Here is a 21,124-nt window from a genome sequence, read left to right on the forward strand (position 1 = left end):
ACATGACTAGGTCGACGTTTCATCAGGTCAGGTCATGACCTGATGAAGCTGTATTGACATCAAAACGTTGACATTTTTTTTGCCTCTAGTGCCTTCCTTCTTCTACACATACCAGTCCCGCTCCTGAGATGCACCGGACCAGCCTAAATTTGGCTCGAGGCACGGTGGAACCCCTTTGTTCCTATATGTAAAGTACCTTTTTAATTTATGTTTTATTTGTGTTTGTGAGTTTTTATCGAAATTATTTAGCACATGCTGCACATGAAGCCTGACAGATAATTATTCATGAGTTGTTGTAAAATGGCTTGAATTCTTTAATTAAAATACAAACAGACAAAATAACATCAGAGTGTTCATGGAATCTTCTTGCAGCTACAGAAGTGAGGTTTTGTAGAGGTAGACATGACCAGGTATGTATCCCTCCTCGTGCTCTGACACTGCCCTCTCCCACTCCTGTTCCTCTGTGACCTCCACTGCACTCCACAGCCCCTCTTCTTCCATCAGCCTCAGCTCACGCTCCAATGCAGCTTTGTACTCCACATTGTCCTGGTTAGCCCTGGTCGTCATGCAAACATAGCCACCTAGTGGGGGACAGGTGCCACTGCGCTGAGTGCACTGACGCTATTTTTACACTTTTTTGTTTTTAGGTTTACACTGCCTGGCGATTTAGGTTATTAGTTGAGCCGCTGTGCACCTATTTTAATGGGTCTGTCTGTTTGTTTATTTGTTTCTTTTCGGTATTGGCTAGGGAGGAACATAAACATAAGTCAGTGAAAAGAGAAGTAGAGCTCACCTGGTTTGACTGCCCTACAAAGATCTCTGACCGCACTAACGGGAACTTGGCCAAAACTCAGTGCTCCAACAATCACAACCACATCAAATGAACCTGCAGGAGGAAGTAACATGGACAGTAGGTGGACAAACAGTGAGACAGTGAGAGAGAGAAGAGAAAGAGAAAGAGAAAGAGAGAGAGAGAGAGAGAGAGAGAGAGAGAGAGAGAGAGAGAGAGAGAGAGAGAGAGAGAGAGAGAGAGAGAGAGAGAGAGAGAGAGAGAGAACATTGATATACAGTATATCAGCACAATGATCAGTTAAATATCAGCAGTATAGCACTGAATTACCCCACTGGATAGGTAGTGGCTCTGTTCCCAGCATGCATTCTTTGAGGTCCTGGTAAAGGCCAGTGTGTTTGGCTTTCCCCAGCATAGACCTGCTGCCATCAACGCCCACAAAATTTCTGAACCCATGGCTTTTCATCTGGACAACAGAGACACAACAAGTTATGTGCAAGTAAAACCTCCTAAATAGAGGATTAGGGACAGCCGTAGCTGAGTGGGTAGATAGGCTGTCTGGGAATTGTAAGGTCACCGGTTTGCCCCACGTCCGCCCGTCTATGTATCGAAGAGTCCCTGAGCAAGACACTTGCTTTGTTAATGGCAGCCACTATTCCAGTACTAATAGTTAGGATGGGTAAATTCAGAAGATAAATGTGCAAATGTACTGTAGCAAATACCCCAACAACTAAAGGCAACACCATTATCATTAGATGTTAATGCAGTTTTGTATTTGAAATCTGAGAAATGCCAGAACAATAATAATGAAAACACTGATTTAAATCAAGATAAAGCCTAAGCAGATATGAATCTGATGAGGTGGGCGCCCACCTACAGCCTCATCACAGTAATACTGATGTGGCAGCATAATAATGCAGTACAAAAACAACCAGATATGTCAACAAAAATAAGCATAGAATCATTTTGGATTTAATGTAATGCATATTAAGTGAGTCAGTGTTGGGTCCCTGCTGTTTTTCCCACTGTCATAAATATAATGGTATTCCATTCTCAGTCCCCAGGCAAAGATATTTTGTGTATTTCTACATTATAGAAATATTCCCTGCATCAATGCTATGAATGTGGTGACTACTTCTCATTCAAATCATTTCTCTCTGTGTCTTGTGTCTGTACCTGAATGGCCACCAGCCCAGTACCACAGGCCACATCCAATACCACTGCTGCCTCGCGGTCACCATGGAAATGGGAAGAGATGTTGTTGGCTGCTAGATTCGGTGCCCGATATTCCAGGAGACCAACGTCCTGTACAGAGCAGTCACAACATAGCACAAGTGTTTAATATACTGTACATGGAAAAAACGCCAAAACATCACTATGCAGCATCGTGTACGGAGGTCATGAATGAAGCTGATGGTGCAGATGAATGAGTAATGCTCAATTTATACTCTGGCAAGCAAAAGATATGACAAAGTTTACATTATGCTTAAGCCAGATTGTATTGCCTCTTTTTAATCATGATCAATCCATTGATCATGTTTTTGATCTTATTATCTTTTATCTTATTGTTTTTAATCTTGTTTAATATTGTCTTATTTTTCTTTTGTTGATCACCTTTTTTATGTCAAGCACTTTGGGCTGCATGTGATGTCATGAAAGGTGCTATACAAATAATGTTTATAATTATTAAGCCTGGCTTCTTAAATCTTTAATATATTATATATAAAAAATGTTTAGCAAGTTAACGTGGCTGATTAAATATATATCCCCGTATTTGGTACCCTGAAACAATACACGAATAATGTGGGTAGTAGTTACACTGATATGTCTACAGAGGGGGATAGCACATTCTACAATACATCTAGTTGGCATGTCTGTTTTTATCAGCTCTGCGTCTGTCCAACGTCCAACAGTGAAGCTATTAAATGCTGTGATATTTCTTATCAGCAACATTCCTACTGCATTACCTGATCATAGTTCTGGGCCCAACTGTTGTAGAAGGCCATCTTATCTTCTGTCCCCGTGTTCTTGTGAGCGGACAAAATCACATCCTTTACGATCTCAAATGTTCTACCGTCATCTGACATTTTAAAATCCACCTGTATAATGACATAAAAGTAGCAGTGAGTTACTGTATTGATTATCTAACACAGTGTTCCCACTCTTTTCAATGAATAATTGACACTTTATATGACCTACACATTATATAATTTATTGTTGTTTGTTATATGATGCTGTCGTAGATTATCAGTGATAACGTTGCAGACCTGCCTTGGAAGAGAGTCTTGAGCCAGAGTTGAAGATACTTTTTATACTCTTCAGTCAAGAGATCATCCCTAACTTTTCAACTCCTCCCCTAGTTCTCATTTGACCACTCATATTCAACCAAGCTGGAGGCTGGACAACCCAAAACTCAGCACTCTCAGTCAGTGGTTGAACCAATTTGCATTTACAGAGAATTACCTTAACAGGGATAAACATTAAACCATATTTCCACATGAAACTTTGTAAATCATCTTACTCAACATGTTGTTAGCTTTTGAATGAATCCAAGAATTGTATACGTTAGTGATTGTAGACTTTGGTTCGATGAACTTCATTGACAGACTGGCAACTTCTCAAGAAAGGAACTAGGATAATTGATATGATAATGAACTCAGAAAGAACAATGATCTGGCCAAACGGGTTCTTTCAACCCCCTATTTTTACTGTTCTACTGTAAACAAACACTCAACTTTGAATAACAGGTGAAGAAGGCCCAGGGTGCCCTTCCAAACAATTGATCAAAATGTTTCTAAGGTGGCAAAGAATGAAAGGCTAACAGATCTACAGAAACATAATGGGAGAATAGCATTTGAATGTCTTCGCAAAACAAACTTGGTAACTTTATACTAAAATCAGTGATCCAAAACACAATACTTAATAGGGGAGATATGGTTCAAATATTCCACAATGCTTATATCTGATAATACATTGTAGCATATGCCTTGGATTGTTGATCTAATGTGCTTTTTTTCACATAGCTTTTAACAAAGTCATTGAAACAAACATCAAAAGATGAAAATAGCCTCCTCTTTGAATTCCTCTATGATAATTTCCCTGGGCATTCAGTCATCATTCCCCAGCCATGGAAATCCACTGAGGTGACATGCTAGAGGTCAAATGTGATGTTTGTCATTACATAATCAATCTAAAGTGTTGGATGTAGGTATCAGTATTATACCGACATCTTAAGTTTCATAATAAGAATTAGTTTACAGGACAAATATGTTCATGATATATAATAAACGTATATATACAGTAGGCTACATCTCAGATACAGAATAATGAATGTAGGCTACCTGTATTTTCAGCAGTTCTTATACTTATCACCTTATACTGCAGTGTACAGTACATGCCATGTGAGGTAAAGTGTACTGTAAACTGCACACATATGTGAGTGTGACCTCCCCAAGAGAAATGCTGTGCAGGATTTATATCATTCAGTCCTGCCTGTCATCATCATCCATCCACCACTTCCAAAGATAACCCCCATCCATGGAAAATGAAATATGGGTTGTTACGAACCTCGTTCAATACTCTCCCATCTGGCAATCATTGAAAGTGTAGGAAGCAAGTTCAAGGCAAACAAGTAGTTTTAGTTCACTGCCAGTGTTGCCAGATTTTGCCAGAGATATAAGCAACTAGGTCTATCAAAACAAGCCCAAAATAAGTCACATGAGCACTTTAAACCTGCTGTATGCATCGAATATTTGTGAAAAAAGGGACACAACACAAATCTGGTACAGGGGTCCCTGGCACACATCTTTTTCAGATGGGGTCCGTGGACAAATACATATTAATTCGGGGGTTCTTGATATGAAAAAAAGTTTGAGAACCACTGATTTAGGAAACAAACCCCAAATAAGCAACTACACTTTAGAAACGAGCCCAAAAAAACGCAACCCACAACTAATATTTTCAAGCGACATTTTTTACAGAAAAACAAGCCCAAAGTAACTTATAATAAGCGGACTTGTTTCTAAAGTGTAGTTGCTTATTTGATTGATTGAGCGTTTGTTTGATTGAAACGTTATTAACAGTTTGTAAAGACAGTAAGTACAGTTCAATACAAGGTCTGTTTAGGATTTTAAATCCAAGAAAGCACTATTGTTTCCAGTGGGGTCCTGACCTGTACACGTGTACTAATGTTGTTTAAACCAGTGGTTGTTAAACATTTTCATGTCAAGGAAGTCAACATAAGATTTGTGTTGTTAAAATGCTTCTCATCGCGACGCGTTGTGAGCTTGCTTAACAGCCAAAGTGTTTTAAGGGCGAAGGGCGCTTCTTTTGGACTTGTTTTCATAGACTTGGTTGCTTGTTTCTCTCGCAAAACCTGGTAACACTGTTGTGTTGGATTCCGTGACATGCGCACCGCGTATAGTTTCATCTGTCCTGTTAAATGTTTTCAATGGTTTAATTTCCATGGACATTTTACCCCCCATAAGTACTTATTTAAAACAGAAATGTCCATAAATAACAATCCAAACAATAACATCACATCACATGAGTAGATGAACAAAAATAAAGAATAAAAGTGTGCTGCTGTTCTAGCCATGAAACATGACTGTCATATCGGATGAACTTCAACCTGGTGTTTGCACTTTCTCTATTTACGGCCCGCACATCTACATAAACGTTCAGATTTCCAATATAAAGTTCTTGCCCCATGGCCACAGATGTTGCAATTATGTACGGGTACTCAGAAGTACCCGTATCTTCCGTATTGTTCAATAAAAAACATTTGAATCCGATCAGTGGCCATTTTCACATAGTTATACTGCATCAGAGTGCAATACACCTACCAACCGATAGGGTCGCGTAGTTGAAAGCATATGGCGAAAAAACGGAGAAAATGTCCACCGATCGGGTTAAAATGCTTTTTATTGAACAATACGGAAGATACGGGTACGTCTGAGGACCCGTACATAATTGCAACAGCCGTAGCCATGGGGCAAGCACTTTATATTTTAATTCTGAACGATTATGTAGATGTACGGGGCGGGCCGTAAATGGAGAAAGTACAAACACCAGGTTGAAGTTCATCCATGACGGTGGTGAGACAGACGACCGTGTGATCAATGGCTACTGCTGTTCATCTTCCCACCTGTAGAGTCAAAACAAAAGCTTCTGGAAAGTCCTGAAGGCTCAGCTACCCAGCTAGGCTAACTAACGCTATCAATACTACTAGCTATCGATTCTTCAGGGTTTCTAGGGACAAACATATAACTACAAAGACGGGGGGAAACACTATTTGGATCCGATACGTAAACCATGGAGATTTGTCCAAAGTTTCGCTCTTCCTACAACTGGTTTTGGTCTGTCTTCGTGGCATAATTGGGTAGTTAACGTTAGCTAGCTTAGCATTGGTGTCCCAACAATATAAGAAAACAGCCCCAGCCCGGCTCATTGACTCACAGGGACGAGGAGGCCTGGTCTTCCCCGTTGGTGACTCTGGAAGGTAATATTATTGTGGAGGTTGTTGTTGCTTTTGATATGTATATGTATAGGAACAAGTCAAACACAAGCTGCTCACAGACAGAGGCTCCTCTGACACAGACAGACTCTCAGTGTCAGACAACAACACATCAATTACAACATCCCAGCTAACATCACTTCAACTATAACATCCTAGGTAAACTCATATCAACAATAAAATCCCAGCTAACATCACTTCAACTATAACATCCTATAGGTAACATCATATCAACAATAAAATCCCAGCTAACATCACATCAACTATAATGTAATCTCAGCTAACATCACATCCACAATCACACCCCAGCTAACACATCAACAATAACATTCTCAGCTAACACACATCAACAATAACATTCTCAGCTAACACACATCAACAATAACATTCTCAGCTAACACACATCAACAATAACATTCTCAGCTAACACACATCAACAATAACATTCTCAGCTAACACACATCAACAATAACATTCTCAGCTAACACACATCAACTGTAACATCTCAGATACCATTGGTGAGTGCTGCTCATGTCCAAATCTAAATACAGTGAAACAGTGTGATTTACAGAGGGCTGACCATGTCCATCATAGCAACAGGACAATGTTGTTATGAAATTTAGTTTTTCAAATGTTCAGGTTTCTTTATTTCTTTCACAGATTCATTCAACATGTCTATATTAGGATTAAAGAAGAAACAGCCAAAGACTTTCAAAGTCAAAGTGATCACCATGGATGCTGAAATGGAATTCAGCTGTGAGGTAGGCTACACTTTGTGCATGCTATTGTACTGTAACTACTGGTCAGGGATATGGCGGGCTAGACAAAATTGACAAACTAGAATACAATATCACAATATGTTTGACCAAATACCTCCAATATAGATATTGTGATGCTATTGTGAAGATGCCTACACTGTATTTTAACTGCAGCGGGTTTCCCCCCAGGTTTACTGCTTGGGGGGGTTACCTGGGTTGACTGGATGCAGATGGGTTGCGTGTGAAGGGGTGTTTCTGTCAGTATTGACAGGATACATAACCTTTTTCATAATTGCCTGCCTGGTTAACTTGCTAATTCTGCTTTGTGAAATATAATTTGACCATCTCACTTCTACAAACTATGCTACGAACTCTCCAAGTAAGCATAGCCTACATGACTATTGCCTACATCTCAAAATGATATTGTCCCCATAATAACACTACTGGGCTGTATGTAGTTATTTCTGGAATTACAGAATGTGGATTTTTGCTTTTCACAGTCTTGGGAAGATTCAATTTGATTCCCAAATGAAACAGAATAAAACGCTTGCTGGTAATGCAATTTTCTGAAAGCACATACATTAATGAAAGAGTATGGTTTAGACCTGCTCTAAGTGCCTCTAAGTAACTTCTAATTGGCAGGACGTGACTTTTGGGGGGAGGGCGTCAAGGCAGTGGTAGGGAAAACACTGAAGTGGGTAAAGGCAAATAATAGAACAGCTAAGCGAGTTCAGAAAATTACATCACAAAGGACAACGCTTATGCCATATCACTATATTACAATATTCTTAGATTTTTATCTTTATTGCAGCTATATAGATATCCTATTTCCAGATGCATTAAAGTCATCTTTGTGTGTTGTTGAGAAGGTTTTACATGAGATTTTTGGCTACTGTTAAGAACGGTGGAGGACTGGATGGTACCAGCTTCTAGCAAAAAAAACATGACCTCACCAACTCACTTGTGCTCATTCTCCATTCCTATCAGGTGAAATGGAAAGGGAAAGATTTGTTTGACCTAGTGTGTCGCACAGTTGGTTTGAGGGAGACCTGGTTCTTTGGCCTCAGATACACAGTAAAGGACACTTATGCTTGGCTGAAGCAGGAGAAACGGGTGAGTGAAACAGATGGAATGAATTACCTTTTTTCCATGAAAGATATTACAGCTATTATGGCAGACTTCACCGGAATGCCATTTCCATTGTTAGCACAGGTAAATGTATGATGTATTGGAAATGGGCATTGATTCACTGCACTGAGACATTTTGTCTTCCAAAACATTTGGCTGCACAGGCGGCAGGGTAGTAGCCAGTAGAGAGGCAGCCCTCTAACAGAAGGACTTGGATTCATGTCCTGTTTCTGCCCTGCTGAAGTGCACTTAAGCATTGTGTTGAATCCATAATTCTTGTATGCCCACATTTTCCTGTAGTGTGAGGGCTGCACAGCCATTATCTTAAGATAACAATTTTCTATGTTCCATATGCCTCAAATTGAGAAGATGACAGAAGTTTCGGCTATCCAGCCTTCATCAGTGTGATTATTGTAAATATCAAACATATTTCAAATTGAAGCAATCATGAAAAAAAGTGTTTTGTGAACAGAAACTCCCACACACTGCTCTTGCTCAACAGCATCAGTTTTTATTCAAATTGACAGACGGTTCGGTCCCTCTGGAGTCTGGACCTTCAATTTCACTGTCCAACGCACCTGCATCTGAACGAAGTGGATGTGCGAACATTTCCGTTGCATATGATATTACGAATTGAAATCCTGTAATGTGACAGGAACAATGATGGCATATTGAAGAGAAGCTTGCAATAGCCAATGAGAGTGAGTTCACCGGAAAGCTTCTGGTACTTGTCTGTCATTCACCTTGTCAAAACCACATTTAAATATGGAAATAATGTCAGGTAACTTCCTCTTGTTCATTATTTCACTGGGATTCTAATCCATTAAAACATGTCAGATGATTGCACAATCTTTCATAATGATCATTCATGTTAAGATTAATCCCTTGCTTCTGACATGTCAAGTTCAAATAAAAATAAATTAACCACAGCAATCGCAATCGTAGTTTTAGAACAAAACTGAGCCTTTTGTTCTCCGTCTGTGAAGTGAATAGAAATGAGTGATAAATAAGGTGAATTTGTTCCCCACATTTTAAAAAAAGGTTCAGATTTGAAAATCCTCTGTTGTGCACCCAGCATAACAAGCCCCATGCTGCCCAATGGCTGACTGCAGTGCTCTGACCTCCATATTAGAGCATGGTCTGTGAAGAGAAACTGCCCACAGGGAATGAATTGAAAAGAAAATCAATATGCTCTTGTCTGATGTTGTTTTCTTCTATTTGGTCATTAAGGTGTTGGATCAAGAGGTTCCAAAGGACTCACCCATAACATTTCATTTCCTCGCAAAGTTCTTCCCAGAGAAAGTCGAAGAGGAATTGGTCCAGGAAATAACTCAGCACCTCTTTTTCCTTCAGGTGATTTAGCTTGGGTAGCCCACCACCAGCCTGAATATCATATGGTACCATACCATGATTAGTAGAACACCTGTTCATGTGACATGTGTCTTTTAAACTCTTTTTAGGTGAAGAAGCAGATATTAGATGAAGAGATATTCTGTTCACCCGAAGCCTCTGTTCTGCTTGCATCGTATGCTGTTCAAGCGAAGGTAACAAAGTTCCAAAGCAATTTCAGCTTTATTCAGACTTTTGCCGCACTTTCAGTACAGCATATCAATAATGCATTACTGTCTTACTGGTGCCTCATGATATTTTATGCATGTATTGAACTTAGAAGTTTGATGATGTTTTGCTCTCAATTCTCATTCACTATCCCTCGTTCACTGCCATGCTCACATAGTATGGGGACTATGACCCAAACTTCCACAAGCGAGGCTTTTTGGCTCAAGATGAGCTTCTACCAAAAAGCGTAAGTATGAACAACTATGTTTTTCAATAATTTCTGTGACTGTATTAAAAATACATTTGTGCTGTCGGATACCAATCACTTTACATTGATATCATAATAAAAAAACATTTATATAAACTCCATCTGTGGAGTATATACACACACACACACACACACACACGCACACGCACACGCAGACACACACAGACACACAAAGATACACATAATCACTAAAATAACTGCCATTTTACCAAATCAGATAGCTGGTCCTCTGTACAACACTAATTTGTGCATTTGCTTGGTTGTGCATGTGTCTTCTGTTACATTCTGTTCTTCTGCTTTGCACCTCAGGTTCTGATGCAGTATCAAATGACAGCCGACATGTGGGAGGAGAAGATCACAGCATGGTATGCTGAACACAGAGGCATCGCCAGGTAAGACAGGTGCAGACAGTACAGTATGGCTCTTAACCCTATATACTTTGTTGGCCGAGGTCCTCCAGGGGTCTTTTTTTCTCTCTACACCAAATCTCTTCACCGAAATGCTAGGGTTTAAGTGGACGAGTAAACTGATAACATAAGGCATAACAATCCTAGCCTCAGTGGTTTGAACTCAGTGAATATTATACTCTCTTTTTGGCTGAAGTTATGTCTGATTGGTGTTGTGAGTGGCTGAGTGTGTGCAATATGTCCTTGATCACTGCCCCTCCCCCCCAATTCAGGGATGAGGCAGAGATGGATTACCTGAAGATTGCCCAGGACCTGGAGATGTATGGGGTCAGCTACTTTGCCATCACTGTGAGTGAACTGAAGAAGTGGCACGATCAGTTAACCACTTAAGCCCTATTTTCAAAAATGTTCAACATTTTCCCAAATTATTTAGAAAATGGACAATCTACTTTTGCCAATAATGACATGCCCAAAATGGGGACACCAGGGTTAAAGTGGTTACGCTTCTGATGGTCATTCTTTGTTTGTTCCCAATAATGTTGACCAGCAAAACAAGAGGGATACAGACCTATTACTGGGAGTGGATGCCCAGGGTCTCCACATCTACAGCCCCAACAACAAACTCAGCCCCAACAAGTCATTTCCGTGGAGCGGCATTCGCAATATCTCTTACAGCGAGAAGGAGGTAAGTGCAGGCCAGGCTATAGGTAATGAATGTTGAAACGCACAGTGGTTGCATCTCCATACATAGACACTCTTATTCTGAGCCATTTAGAATGAAAGTAGGCACTTTCAGTGGCTGGCTGGAAGGTCACTTTGACTGAACACATGGCTGCTGAAAGTCATACATTGGTAATGGTGTGATCTCTGTTAAAATGTCCACCCAGGGATCAATATCAATAATGGTTTATCTTATCTTAAAAATAAACCATTGTCAGTCCACTCAGTTGAGCGCAAGGACCCAGGTTCGAATCCGGCCCACCCCAGTCTTGTTTTGTGTGTATAGCTCCGAGGCCAGGTCCAGGATTTATAGTAGAATACTTTGATTGTCAATGGCCATGATGACAGTAATCAATGTGTCAGCAGTGCAAAAGAGCTTAACAGAATTATTCTCTTGCAGTTCACAATAAAACCTCTGGACAAGAAGAAAGATGTCTTCAAATTCTACTCATCCCAACTGCGGGTCAACAAACTGGTAAGTCCTTACCAGGTTACGCATCCAGCATAACCATTGAGCTTGATGCGGCTACATAAAACGAATTGATCCCACAATGCACTCACTGCATTCATGTCTACTAGATTCTGCAGCTGTGCATCGGCAACCATGACCTGTTCATGAGGAGGAGGAAGGTGGACTCTATTGAGGTGCAGCAGATGAAGGCTCAGGCCAAGGAGGAGAAAGCCCGTAAAAAGGTCAGCTTTTTCAAAACATAAACATTTTCGCTCTTATCTTCCATTTTGTCCCAAGGTAAAATGCCATGGTTAAATAACAAGCACTGGTAGATGAATGGATCAACATAAATCACATACAGTTAATAGCAATGTCCCATGGTCGATTCTTACTAGAAAGATGTCTTTCCATCTCTACTCAACTTTATTTCTATGGACCTTAATCACTAAGGGCCCTTACAGGCACACATTTATAAAAGGCAACAAACAATATCGTCTGTACTAACACCCTCTCTCAAACGAAAAAAGAAAATCTTAAAAATGTGATTGTATAATCTGTCTATCCTATAATTAGGGGTGTGCCGATATATCGTCCCGCGATATATCGCGATACGTTTTCGCGACGATATGTATCGTTTTGGGAAAAAAAAATATCGTTTTTGGAAAAAAAAAAATTTTTTTTTTTTTTTTTTTTTAACAATCATAATAATCAGGCATGCAAACGGCCCCGAAGTGAAAAGAGTGACAACATGTTTTTTTTTCTGGTCAGGTGTCATACTATTTGGATTCAAAACGGCTATTGTAGCTGAAAAGCTACAAGTTTGCATGTCTGAATAATGCAAAAACAGAATTATTTGTTTGCATTTTCTTTTTTTCTCCTCCATATATTTTCATAATAAAAAAAGTGCGTATCGTATCGAAATCGTATCGAAGTTGTGAGCCAAATATCGTATCGTATCGTTTCGTGAAATTAGTGTATCGGCACACCCCTACCTATAATACATTTCTAAACCCAAAACCCCCAAAAAAACCCTGCCACTGTGTGGGACTAAACACAAAAACAACATATCAATGTCACTAACAAGACACGCCACAACGTGCAGAATTACTACGCGCAGTCTGTAGGCCACTTCATACTGCTCAGCACACATCTGCCCCCTCGCAGCATAATTAATTGCGGCCAACACAAACTCACAACATTACAGTCGGCCATGTTGTTCCTTAGCGTCATCGCCGACCACCGCCCAACGAGACCCAAGTGAGGTCAGACAACACACTCCATATTTGGGCATAGCTCCATTGGGAACATCTCCTATTATGGCTTTATATATTATAGAGACCAACAAACACAAAGCACCGCGCAGCGGATAGGGGGGAGGGGCGCGCAGCGCCCCGACCCTCTAGTTATATACAAAGCAATCATCATTATCCATTTTAAGATCACTTGTTCCCTTATTGACCAGAATAAGGGAACGTTTCGCGATGCGTTGAGCTTGTAGATCTGCTATGAATTTGTTTTAGAACAATTTTTAAATCTTAGAATAACCTTGCCTAAAATGTCATGCCCAAAAATAGGGACGTCAGGGTTAATGCCGTTTAATTCAGTTCTGGACCAAGTTTTGGGAGCTCTCCATTCTTTTTTGGGAGTCCATTCTTTTGAGAGTGTACATAGGTAAATACCGTGGTTGATGAGTGTGTTAATGCCCCCTCTAGGTGGAGCGCCAGATCCTGGCGAGGGAGAAGCAGATGAGGGAGGAAGCAGAACGAGCCAAGGAGGAGATGGAGAGAAGGCTGTTCCAGTTGCAGGACGAGGCGCGACTGGCCAACGAGGCGCTGGTGAGGACGACGATTTCCCCTTCCACACCGTGTAGCGAACAGACGCTGTCATACAAATTAAGTCACCTTTTGTTTTGCGGCCGCTGATTATTAACTATTTCCAAACAAAAATGAGAAAAAGCATTAGGGTCTGACCATGAGGTGACTGTGGACAGACTGGACACACACCAAAAGTAAATGTTTATTCTATGTATTATTTACACCCCTGTTAGAGCAGTGATTCTCGATCAGAAGTTCAAGGACCCTCTGTTTGACATTATTAGACCACAGACCCCCATTTGATATGATGGACCCATAAGATGGGTCCATTTGGTTCAATTTGTACACCAGAGTTACAGACCCGCAAGCCGCAAGGGTCCATTTGACTCGTCCTAACTATCAAACATTTCGCTCAAGCCAAGGGACCCCCTTGAACCTCCTTAAGGACCCCTGGGGGTCCCCGGACCTCATGTTGAGAACCAGTAGTGTAGACTAGTAATCACAAGTTCCTATTCAACCTGCAAAACATCAAGTTGCTGCATGTGCACGTGTTTTCTTTCAGCCCAAGGGCTACTCTTATAATGGTCCTGAACATTAAGCAAAAACAGTAAATTACAATATAGTATGTCTAGTTTTGTCTGTGTTTACCGGTAATTCCAACATGTTTGACTCAATACTCTTAAATAAACTTGTGTCTGCTCTTATAGAATATATAATTACTAGGCCTGGGCGGTAGCGTGGCGGTCCAGGCACCCTAGGCTGCAATGCTAGCCTGACAGCGTGTCGTGGGTTCGACTCCCGTTCCCAACGATCTTTCCTGCGTGCCACCCCCCCATTTCCTGTCAGCCTACTTTCCCTATCCCTCTCTAAATAAATGCATAAAAAGCCCCCCAAAAATAAATAAATAAACATCTTTTAAAAAAAGAATATATAATTACTAGTGCATCCGTTGCCAGCTCATACTTGGAGGCCAGTCTATGACGGCAGTCATGTATGATGCATCTCCATATATGGTCAAAAAGTGATATTGCATGTATTTCAACCAGTCAGCAAAGCCAATTGAGAGAGACACAGACTGACTAGAGAGACAGACAGATGTGGGGATTTATAGATATAGACAGTAGAAGATAGATATACTGCCCCTATAAAACCAAATAGCCTTAATGAAAGAGCAAAAATGCCAGGAGTTTGGCTGGCACACTATACGTCGTGTAGATTATATGTCATTTACTGACATTTGTGGGTGTGTTTTTTGCTGATGTGAAATCTAACTCCTTATCTTGCATTGACATTCACAAAGGTTAGCTCCCGCAGTTGGTTCTTATTAGGCAATGTATGTCAAGATAATATAAAGATATAACTTTATCCATCTCAGAGAGAAACTATAGTGTGGAATTAGGGATTTAAATGTCCCGATATCTCCTCTCCAGCTGCGGTCGGAGGAGACGGCTGACCTCCTGGCGGAGAAGGCCCAGATTGCAGAGGAGGAGGCCAAGCTGCTGGCCCACAAAGCAGCCGATGCCGAACAGGAAAGACAGAGGCTGGAGGTCACCGCCATGAAAACCAAGGAGGAGAAGAGGCTGATGGAGCAGAAGATGAGGGAGGCAGAGCAGCTGGCTGTCAAGCTGGTGGAGCAGTCGGAGAGGAGGTGGGCTCAGATCCAGAGAACAAATAGATCTGTTTGCACAGTGATTGAATGTGAAGCACTTTGAGCTGCATCTCATGTTATGAAAGTCTTTTGCCTACCTTACAGATGGAAGGTAGGCAAAAGATTCATGATGGAGAGAGACAGGAGATCTTGTACATGCTGTCTCATCATTTAAAATTCCCCACATCCCTTGGTGTTGTTTAAATCATCACATTACAATAGTGTGGTTAATCATTAGAACCCTAACGCTTTTCAAGGTTAGACTTCAAAAGGACATTAACCAAAGAAAAAACAAGATTTTTGTGGTAGCGGGTCTTTAAATAGCGAGGTGTAATCAGCTGTGGGTGAAAACAGAAGATACGTATTGGGAAGTATGGTAGGGGACCATGTATAATGACCTTGTATTCTTGACATGTATGGCCCAAAATAAGTCATAGCATTAATAAATATTGAGCAACTGCATAGCCTATTTATTGGCTAAGATGAATAGCTTGTTTTTGTTTACAAATAAGCTATGATAGTGGCACAGTGCTTTTCTTTTCTCAATTTCTCCCCCATGCCTGTCTGCTCCCAGCTGCCCTCAGAGATGCAGGCAGAAGTACCAAGACCGGTCCCTGCTCCCAAAATACTGTGATAGATCATGTTGTTTAGCTGTTTATTTACAAATGCTACAGTAGTTAAAAACTTTTAGATTTGTTACCTCCATACAGCAATTTGTTTGTGTCCATTTCAAGTGGTGTCTGGTGTGTGACTAGTCCAGTGGTAGCCAGCTGTGTCCGCGCTGCCAAGCTCTTTGCCTGGGCATAGGGGGGGTGACAGGCAGGGAGAGAATGTTTCTCCCTGCCTGGCGGGTTGATGTTTCCACAGATGGAGTCGTGTGGCTAGGGCCATCAGGCAATGGGTTGTGAAGCCCTGGTTGTAGCGAGTGGCCATACTTTGCATATACAACAGATGACTTCTCTAAAAATTGTGTTGGCATTGTGTAAACAAACCATCGATACCATCAATTCAAATACAACATATTTGTGAATGTACGTAGTTAACCGTTAAATGGCTGTGTTCTCTCTTTATGGCTCCAGGACCAAGGAGGCAGACCACCTGAAGCAGGACCTTACCGAGGCCAAGGATGCAGAGCGTAGAGCCAAACAGAAGCTACTGGAGATCACCAAGACCACGTATCCGGTACGCCTGACTGCTAGATGCTCCATTTCAAGATAACCAAATATTGCACTGTAGTAGAAGTTGTAGACACACTTTTGTGTGATCAGACTAGCATCATTGTGTGGCATGATTCTGACGGCACTTCTTTTTAGCTGTTATAAGTCAAACAGTGTGGTGGAGTATTTTAAAGCTACTCTTATTTGTACAGCACATTTCATACCAGATGAATAAATAGATACGCTTCAAATAAAAAAAAAATCTAATATTGTACAAAGTGTAGCCACCACCCACCCACATAAAAAACATATAAACCCCACCTATCCACAATGCAAATGATAGAACGTTTAGGACTCCCATCCCCCTTTTCTCTTGTCTGCCCCTCCAAGGATCATACTAAATACACCTTCACCATAGTTAGATCTAACTCTAGGTCAGTGCTTTATACGGGTCCATTTGCTTCCATTTGTATACTCTCTAAGGGTGCATTTAGAACCACCCTCAAGGAACCATGGTGGTCCCAGGACCCCACTTTGAGAACCACTGCTCTAGGTACAGTTTGGAGACCAGAGCTGGTGTGATGTAACCCACTTATGTGTGACTTATCTTCTACTTTGGCTGCGTTTCAGCTCATAGCGGCCTACTCCTCAGCACCCCCTCCTCCCCCCGATGCGGGAGACTTTGCCTATGAGTCTGCGTCCATGCGCATGGACTTCAAGGACTCTGACATGAAGAGACTGTCCATGGAGATAGAGAGAGAGAGGTTAGACCAGACCATATCCTCTTTGTGGTCACTCTGTCTTTCCTTCTTTATCACATTGTCGTCACGCATTTATATCTCCTTTCTTACGTCTCTCCTTTTACTCTCATGTTCTTTTCCAAATCTCTCATTGCTTTAATACAAATGTTTCTCTCTTTTCGCTTTCACCTTAAAATGACATTCCTCCCCTGTTGCTGCACTTGCTCTCATTTTCTTTCTTTATTTTACCTTCCTACGTTCCTTCCTACCTTTCTTCCTCCCATCCTTCTTTCCATCATTGCTTCCTTCCTTCCCTCCCTCCCTCCCTTCCCTTGGCTGTCCTAGGCTGGAGTACATGGAGAAGAGTAAACATCTGCAGGACCAGTTGAAGGAGCTGAAAACAGAGATAGAGTCTCTGAAGTTGGAGGAACAGCAGCAGCAGCAGGCCTCGCTCTACAGTCTCCGTGGAGAGGCCCGGGGATACGTCCCTGAGCCCCTCTATGCGCCTCACAGCAATGTAAGCACACCCCACACTCATGTCTGGAGACTGTTCACGGTTTTATAAGTTACTAGAGTTTCGGGGGGCTACGTTCTTTTGAAAAAATGTGTTGAGCCCCAAATTCAGCAGGAGCTTTCACCTTGTCCACACAGTCCTTTTACTCTGTGTTTAAGTGGAAATATTGGCTCCTACTGTACCTGTTGGTGTACTTCTATAATTTAGGCCTACTCTTTTAGGATTTTACATAAATTATTGATATACACCATGGAAAGAGCCATACTAGTGGTGCTGACTTTTAGCTAAGGACCGATGAGGAACCTTATGATGTTATCATATAGGCCTACAGTATGGTTTGTAATGATTTTTTTTATTGCTATTATATTTAATACTGCGCAGTAGTTATTGGGTTCTCAAATAGTATAGTGTGGTAAAGAAATATTGAATATAAACAATCATTTTGTATTTTTTGCGCTGATTTTCGAATTCTTGTGCAACATAATAATGATGATGAACAAAAGAGTTTTCAAAGTACTGCCTAACTCCCAAATGGTGTGGACTGCAGACTTGCAAAGAAAATAATTCCAAGGCTTTGATGAAAAAATAAATAGGATAGCAAAAACATTTTTGCTTTTTTCTCTTTTTATAATAATGAAAAGTACAGACTGCAATGCCTTTGTTATCTCTGTTGGTTTTGTGCTCACCTATGCTTTCATCCCTGTCGTTTATCTGTGCTGGGATTTCTCGGACCAGTGATCTTCCATTCTGTCTCCAACCAGGACCTGCAACACCTCACCCCTGCAGCTCTTTCCACTGTGTTTTCCTCATTCAAATAGCTAATCCACTGATACCGTCTTCTGTTTTGTTTACAGCGGAACTCTGCGTACATGTCTCAGATGGCCTTCTTTGAAGAAGTTTGAGCCAGCCCCCACCCCACAGAGTGAAACGGAGAGACAAGAGAGACTCTGGCTGTTGTGACTTATTGCTTTTTGCTATCAAGACAGGCATCCACATATGCTTGAGACTTTAATTGTTTACCTGGCGAAACGAAACACATGATACACACCAATACACATGTTTATGGCGTGCTGTGGAAAGACTTCTCATCCATCCTTAATGACACCATGCCTCAAACGACCATCAAGTTAGGTTGTTCACAAAAGGCTATCACACTAGGTTGCACTTCCTGCTACACTACAGGTTTTCTCCTCAAGACTTTATTTTTTATTATGTGTTATGAACACAATGTATTTGTGCCAGGCATCTAACACTACTTCAGGACCTAGTGCTGAAAATGGGCGTGTGAATGAATTTTGAATTTTATGCCAGTGTTTTTGTAGTTTTAAGGGATATTGAGTCATGAGTTGAATACGATTGACTTCTGACTGGAGCCTTGGGAGATGCATCCACTCTCTCAGGTACAGACGGCATGTCTTATATCTGTCACAATCAGCCCTAGACACGGTTTCTGCAAAGTATATAGGGCTTAAGTGGTTAAATGTATTGCAGATCTGCACAACGTATTTTTAAGTCACATATCCATAGAACAAAAAAGATTGTCACTTGTCAAAACAAAACCCTCAAAAAATTTAAATCATCCATTCAAACAGATGTGCAGAAACCCTAGAGGTCATATAAATGTGTAAAATTCAGTATTCCATTGTTATTTTGTATCTTTTGTTTAAATTAACTTGTCTTTGCGAATGCTTGGTAGCCTACACAGGACTACCTTTACTGAGAGACAAGCGTGTTCCTCCACCATTTCTTGTGCTTCATCGTGTCATAATGCATGACAGAGATGCAGTATCTTACTCCAAGGCCCAGCTTATGCCATTTCAAGTGTTTTATGTTTTGTTTTGTTTTGTAGACTGATGATGTGCCTTAAATGTAGATTTGTTTTTGTTTTGTTTTTTTATCAATAGGTTTCATGTTACTGACATTGAATTTGATGTCATTTGTGCTCCTGTGCCTTATAAAAATCTCTGGAGTTTGTGAATGTGGGAAGGTGTACCAGCTGTTTGTCATTTGCCGGAGCAATGGTTGCAAACCGGATTTTCCAAAAAATTAGACGATCAGAGTAGCGTTTTATTTATAGTATCAAAACGTCTATTAGTCTCTTTTTTTTACCCACCCTCATGGCCTTCTCAGGGTTAATATTGGAAGTGATGAGATCTGGTAGATTCTACTACTCAATAGTCACACACGATAGCTATACTTCATATTGCCTCCAGCTTACCATAACATTGTTTGGGCACCCCATGAAATTAAGAGTGGCTTTTTAACCTTATCAAACTAGCTCATGTGTGCATTGCTGCTTTATTTCAGTTGAAGGCATGGTTACGTGCAGTGTGATTAAACTGTCAGGTCACATACATAAGATTTAAATGAACCATTACTTTTCCTTTTATTGGAACTGTCCAAAACGTTCATTTACTCTGATAGAGCTTCTAAAACATTACAAGACTTAACCATTTAGGTGTTACTGTGTGTCAGTATGGACAGCTTCTGTACAGTTAACACAGACACCTATACCTACTGTAGATGAAACACACCCACAATTAACGTTACTACCTTCAGCTGTGTTTACCTGTCAAAAGGTTCAATTGAATTAATCAAAAGGTGGGTTATTGATCATATCTTTGACAAAGGGAAGAGATTGAGGCAAAGTTTTCGTATTACAGTTGAAAGTTTCCGAGACTATGGTAAAGTATTCAGTTACTTTGCAGTGACCTAGACATGTGATTGAACTAATCAAGAGCTGACTAATGACAAGTAATTGGGGTCAATAATTCAATTTTGGCTGTCATTCTAACTCCATCATGGTCTGGTTCTGTGATTGATGAGACCTGCTGTACAAAAGAGAGATTGTGTGGCCAGATACTCTTGTATGATGAAGTATAATTCAGGCTAGTCATGGCATTCATGGCTTCAGTGAGCATAATTATAGCCATGCAAACACTATCTCTCCTGCAGTAAGTCGCCTGACAAATACAGAGAATACTCAACATTAATACAGAGCAGGATCTCTTCAAGAATTTATGTTTAAAAAAGTGCATGGTTCTTTACTCCCTTTTTCTTTGTCCAATAACCCTAATTTATTCCATCGTAATACTTCAGGTGTGATTTGAAATCATCAGAAATGCACTATCTGCCTAATCAATGCTGTTGTAACACAAAGGTAATTTTGTGTGTACAAGTTCAGTAGAACACTGTGTAATGTCTTTATTTTAACAGTGGGGTCTTTGATCTGTTTTGAGATGAAACTGGGCGTTGCGTCTTCCTCATTTATGGATAATTGTCATCCTCATTTATGGATAAGAATACATTTGTCAAACAAATAACAGTATTTTAAAAGGAACCAAAGCTTGTGATATTTTAATGAATGGCTCAAAAGTCCAGATCCCTAACTTGACCTGGCACATGCAGACACTACAGAACTCTATCAGGCGAGGTTAGGCGGGACCCTACTACTACTAAGCAAATCAATCCTGTTAATATTCACGTCAGCTTTATGCATAGATGAGATGAGAAATGTATGCATATATGAAATGAGAGGATAGGGTGGGGCCAGGTGGTGGGAGTAAAGGGGAACAATTATTCAAGTAACTGACAATCAGGGATCATAAAAGAGTCAAAAGAGTCAGATCTACATGCTCACAACCTGTCGCGCTGTGA

The 21,124-nt window shown here is 40.7% G+C and overlaps 2 protein-coding genes across 3 annotated transcripts; one reads left to right on the forward strand and one right to left on the reverse strand.

Moving 5' to 3' along the window:
* Positions 1–335: 335 nt before the first annotated feature.
* mettl27 (methyltransferase like 27) lies at positions 336–6,386 on the reverse strand. 2 transcript variants are annotated; one of them, XM_084074722.1, is made up of 6 exons: positions 6,248–6,386; positions 2,758–2,889; positions 1,967–2,095; positions 1,121–1,256; positions 794–886; positions 336–581 (listed from the first exon to the last, which is right to left on the reverse strand). In XM_084074722.1, exons 2-6 carry the CDS (start codon positions 2,875–2,877, stop codon positions 373–375), a joined length of 687 nt encoding a protein of 228 aa, XP_083930848.1. In that variant the 5' UTR covers positions 2,878–2,889; positions 6,248–6,386; the 3' UTR covers positions 336–372. The 2 variants fall into 2 exon arrangements, with proteins under 2 accessions (XP_083930848.1, XP_083930849.1); XM_084074723.1 differs by lacking the exon at positions 6,248–6,386 and adding an exon at positions 4,358–4,407.
* Positions 5,936–19,453, forward strand: nf2b (NF2, moesin-ezrin-radixin like (MERLIN) tumor suppressor b). Its single transcript, XM_084074721.1, has 17 exons — positions 5,936–6,290; positions 6,966–7,066; positions 8,051–8,176; positions 9,422–9,544; positions 9,652–9,735; positions 9,927–9,995; positions 10,326–10,408; positions 10,696–10,771; positions 10,971–11,108; positions 11,544–11,618; positions 11,723–11,836; positions 13,307–13,429; positions 14,839–15,056; positions 16,136–16,238; positions 16,844–16,977; positions 17,299–17,470; positions 18,322–19,453. Exons 2-17 carry the CDS (start codon positions 6,977–6,979, stop codon positions 18,367–18,369), a joined length of 1,776 nt encoding a protein of 591 aa, XP_083930847.1. The 5' UTR covers positions 5,936–6,290; positions 6,966–6,976; the 3' UTR covers positions 18,370–19,453.
* Positions 19,454–21,124: the final 1,671 nt, after the last annotated feature.

Source organism: Gymnoscopelus microlampas (assembly GCF_963454915.1).
Source record: "Gymnoscopelus microlampas genome assembly, chromosome: 12".
Taxonomy (NCBI): domain Eukaryota; kingdom Metazoa; phylum Chordata; class Actinopteri; order Myctophiformes; family Myctophidae; genus Gymnoscopelus; species Gymnoscopelus microlampas.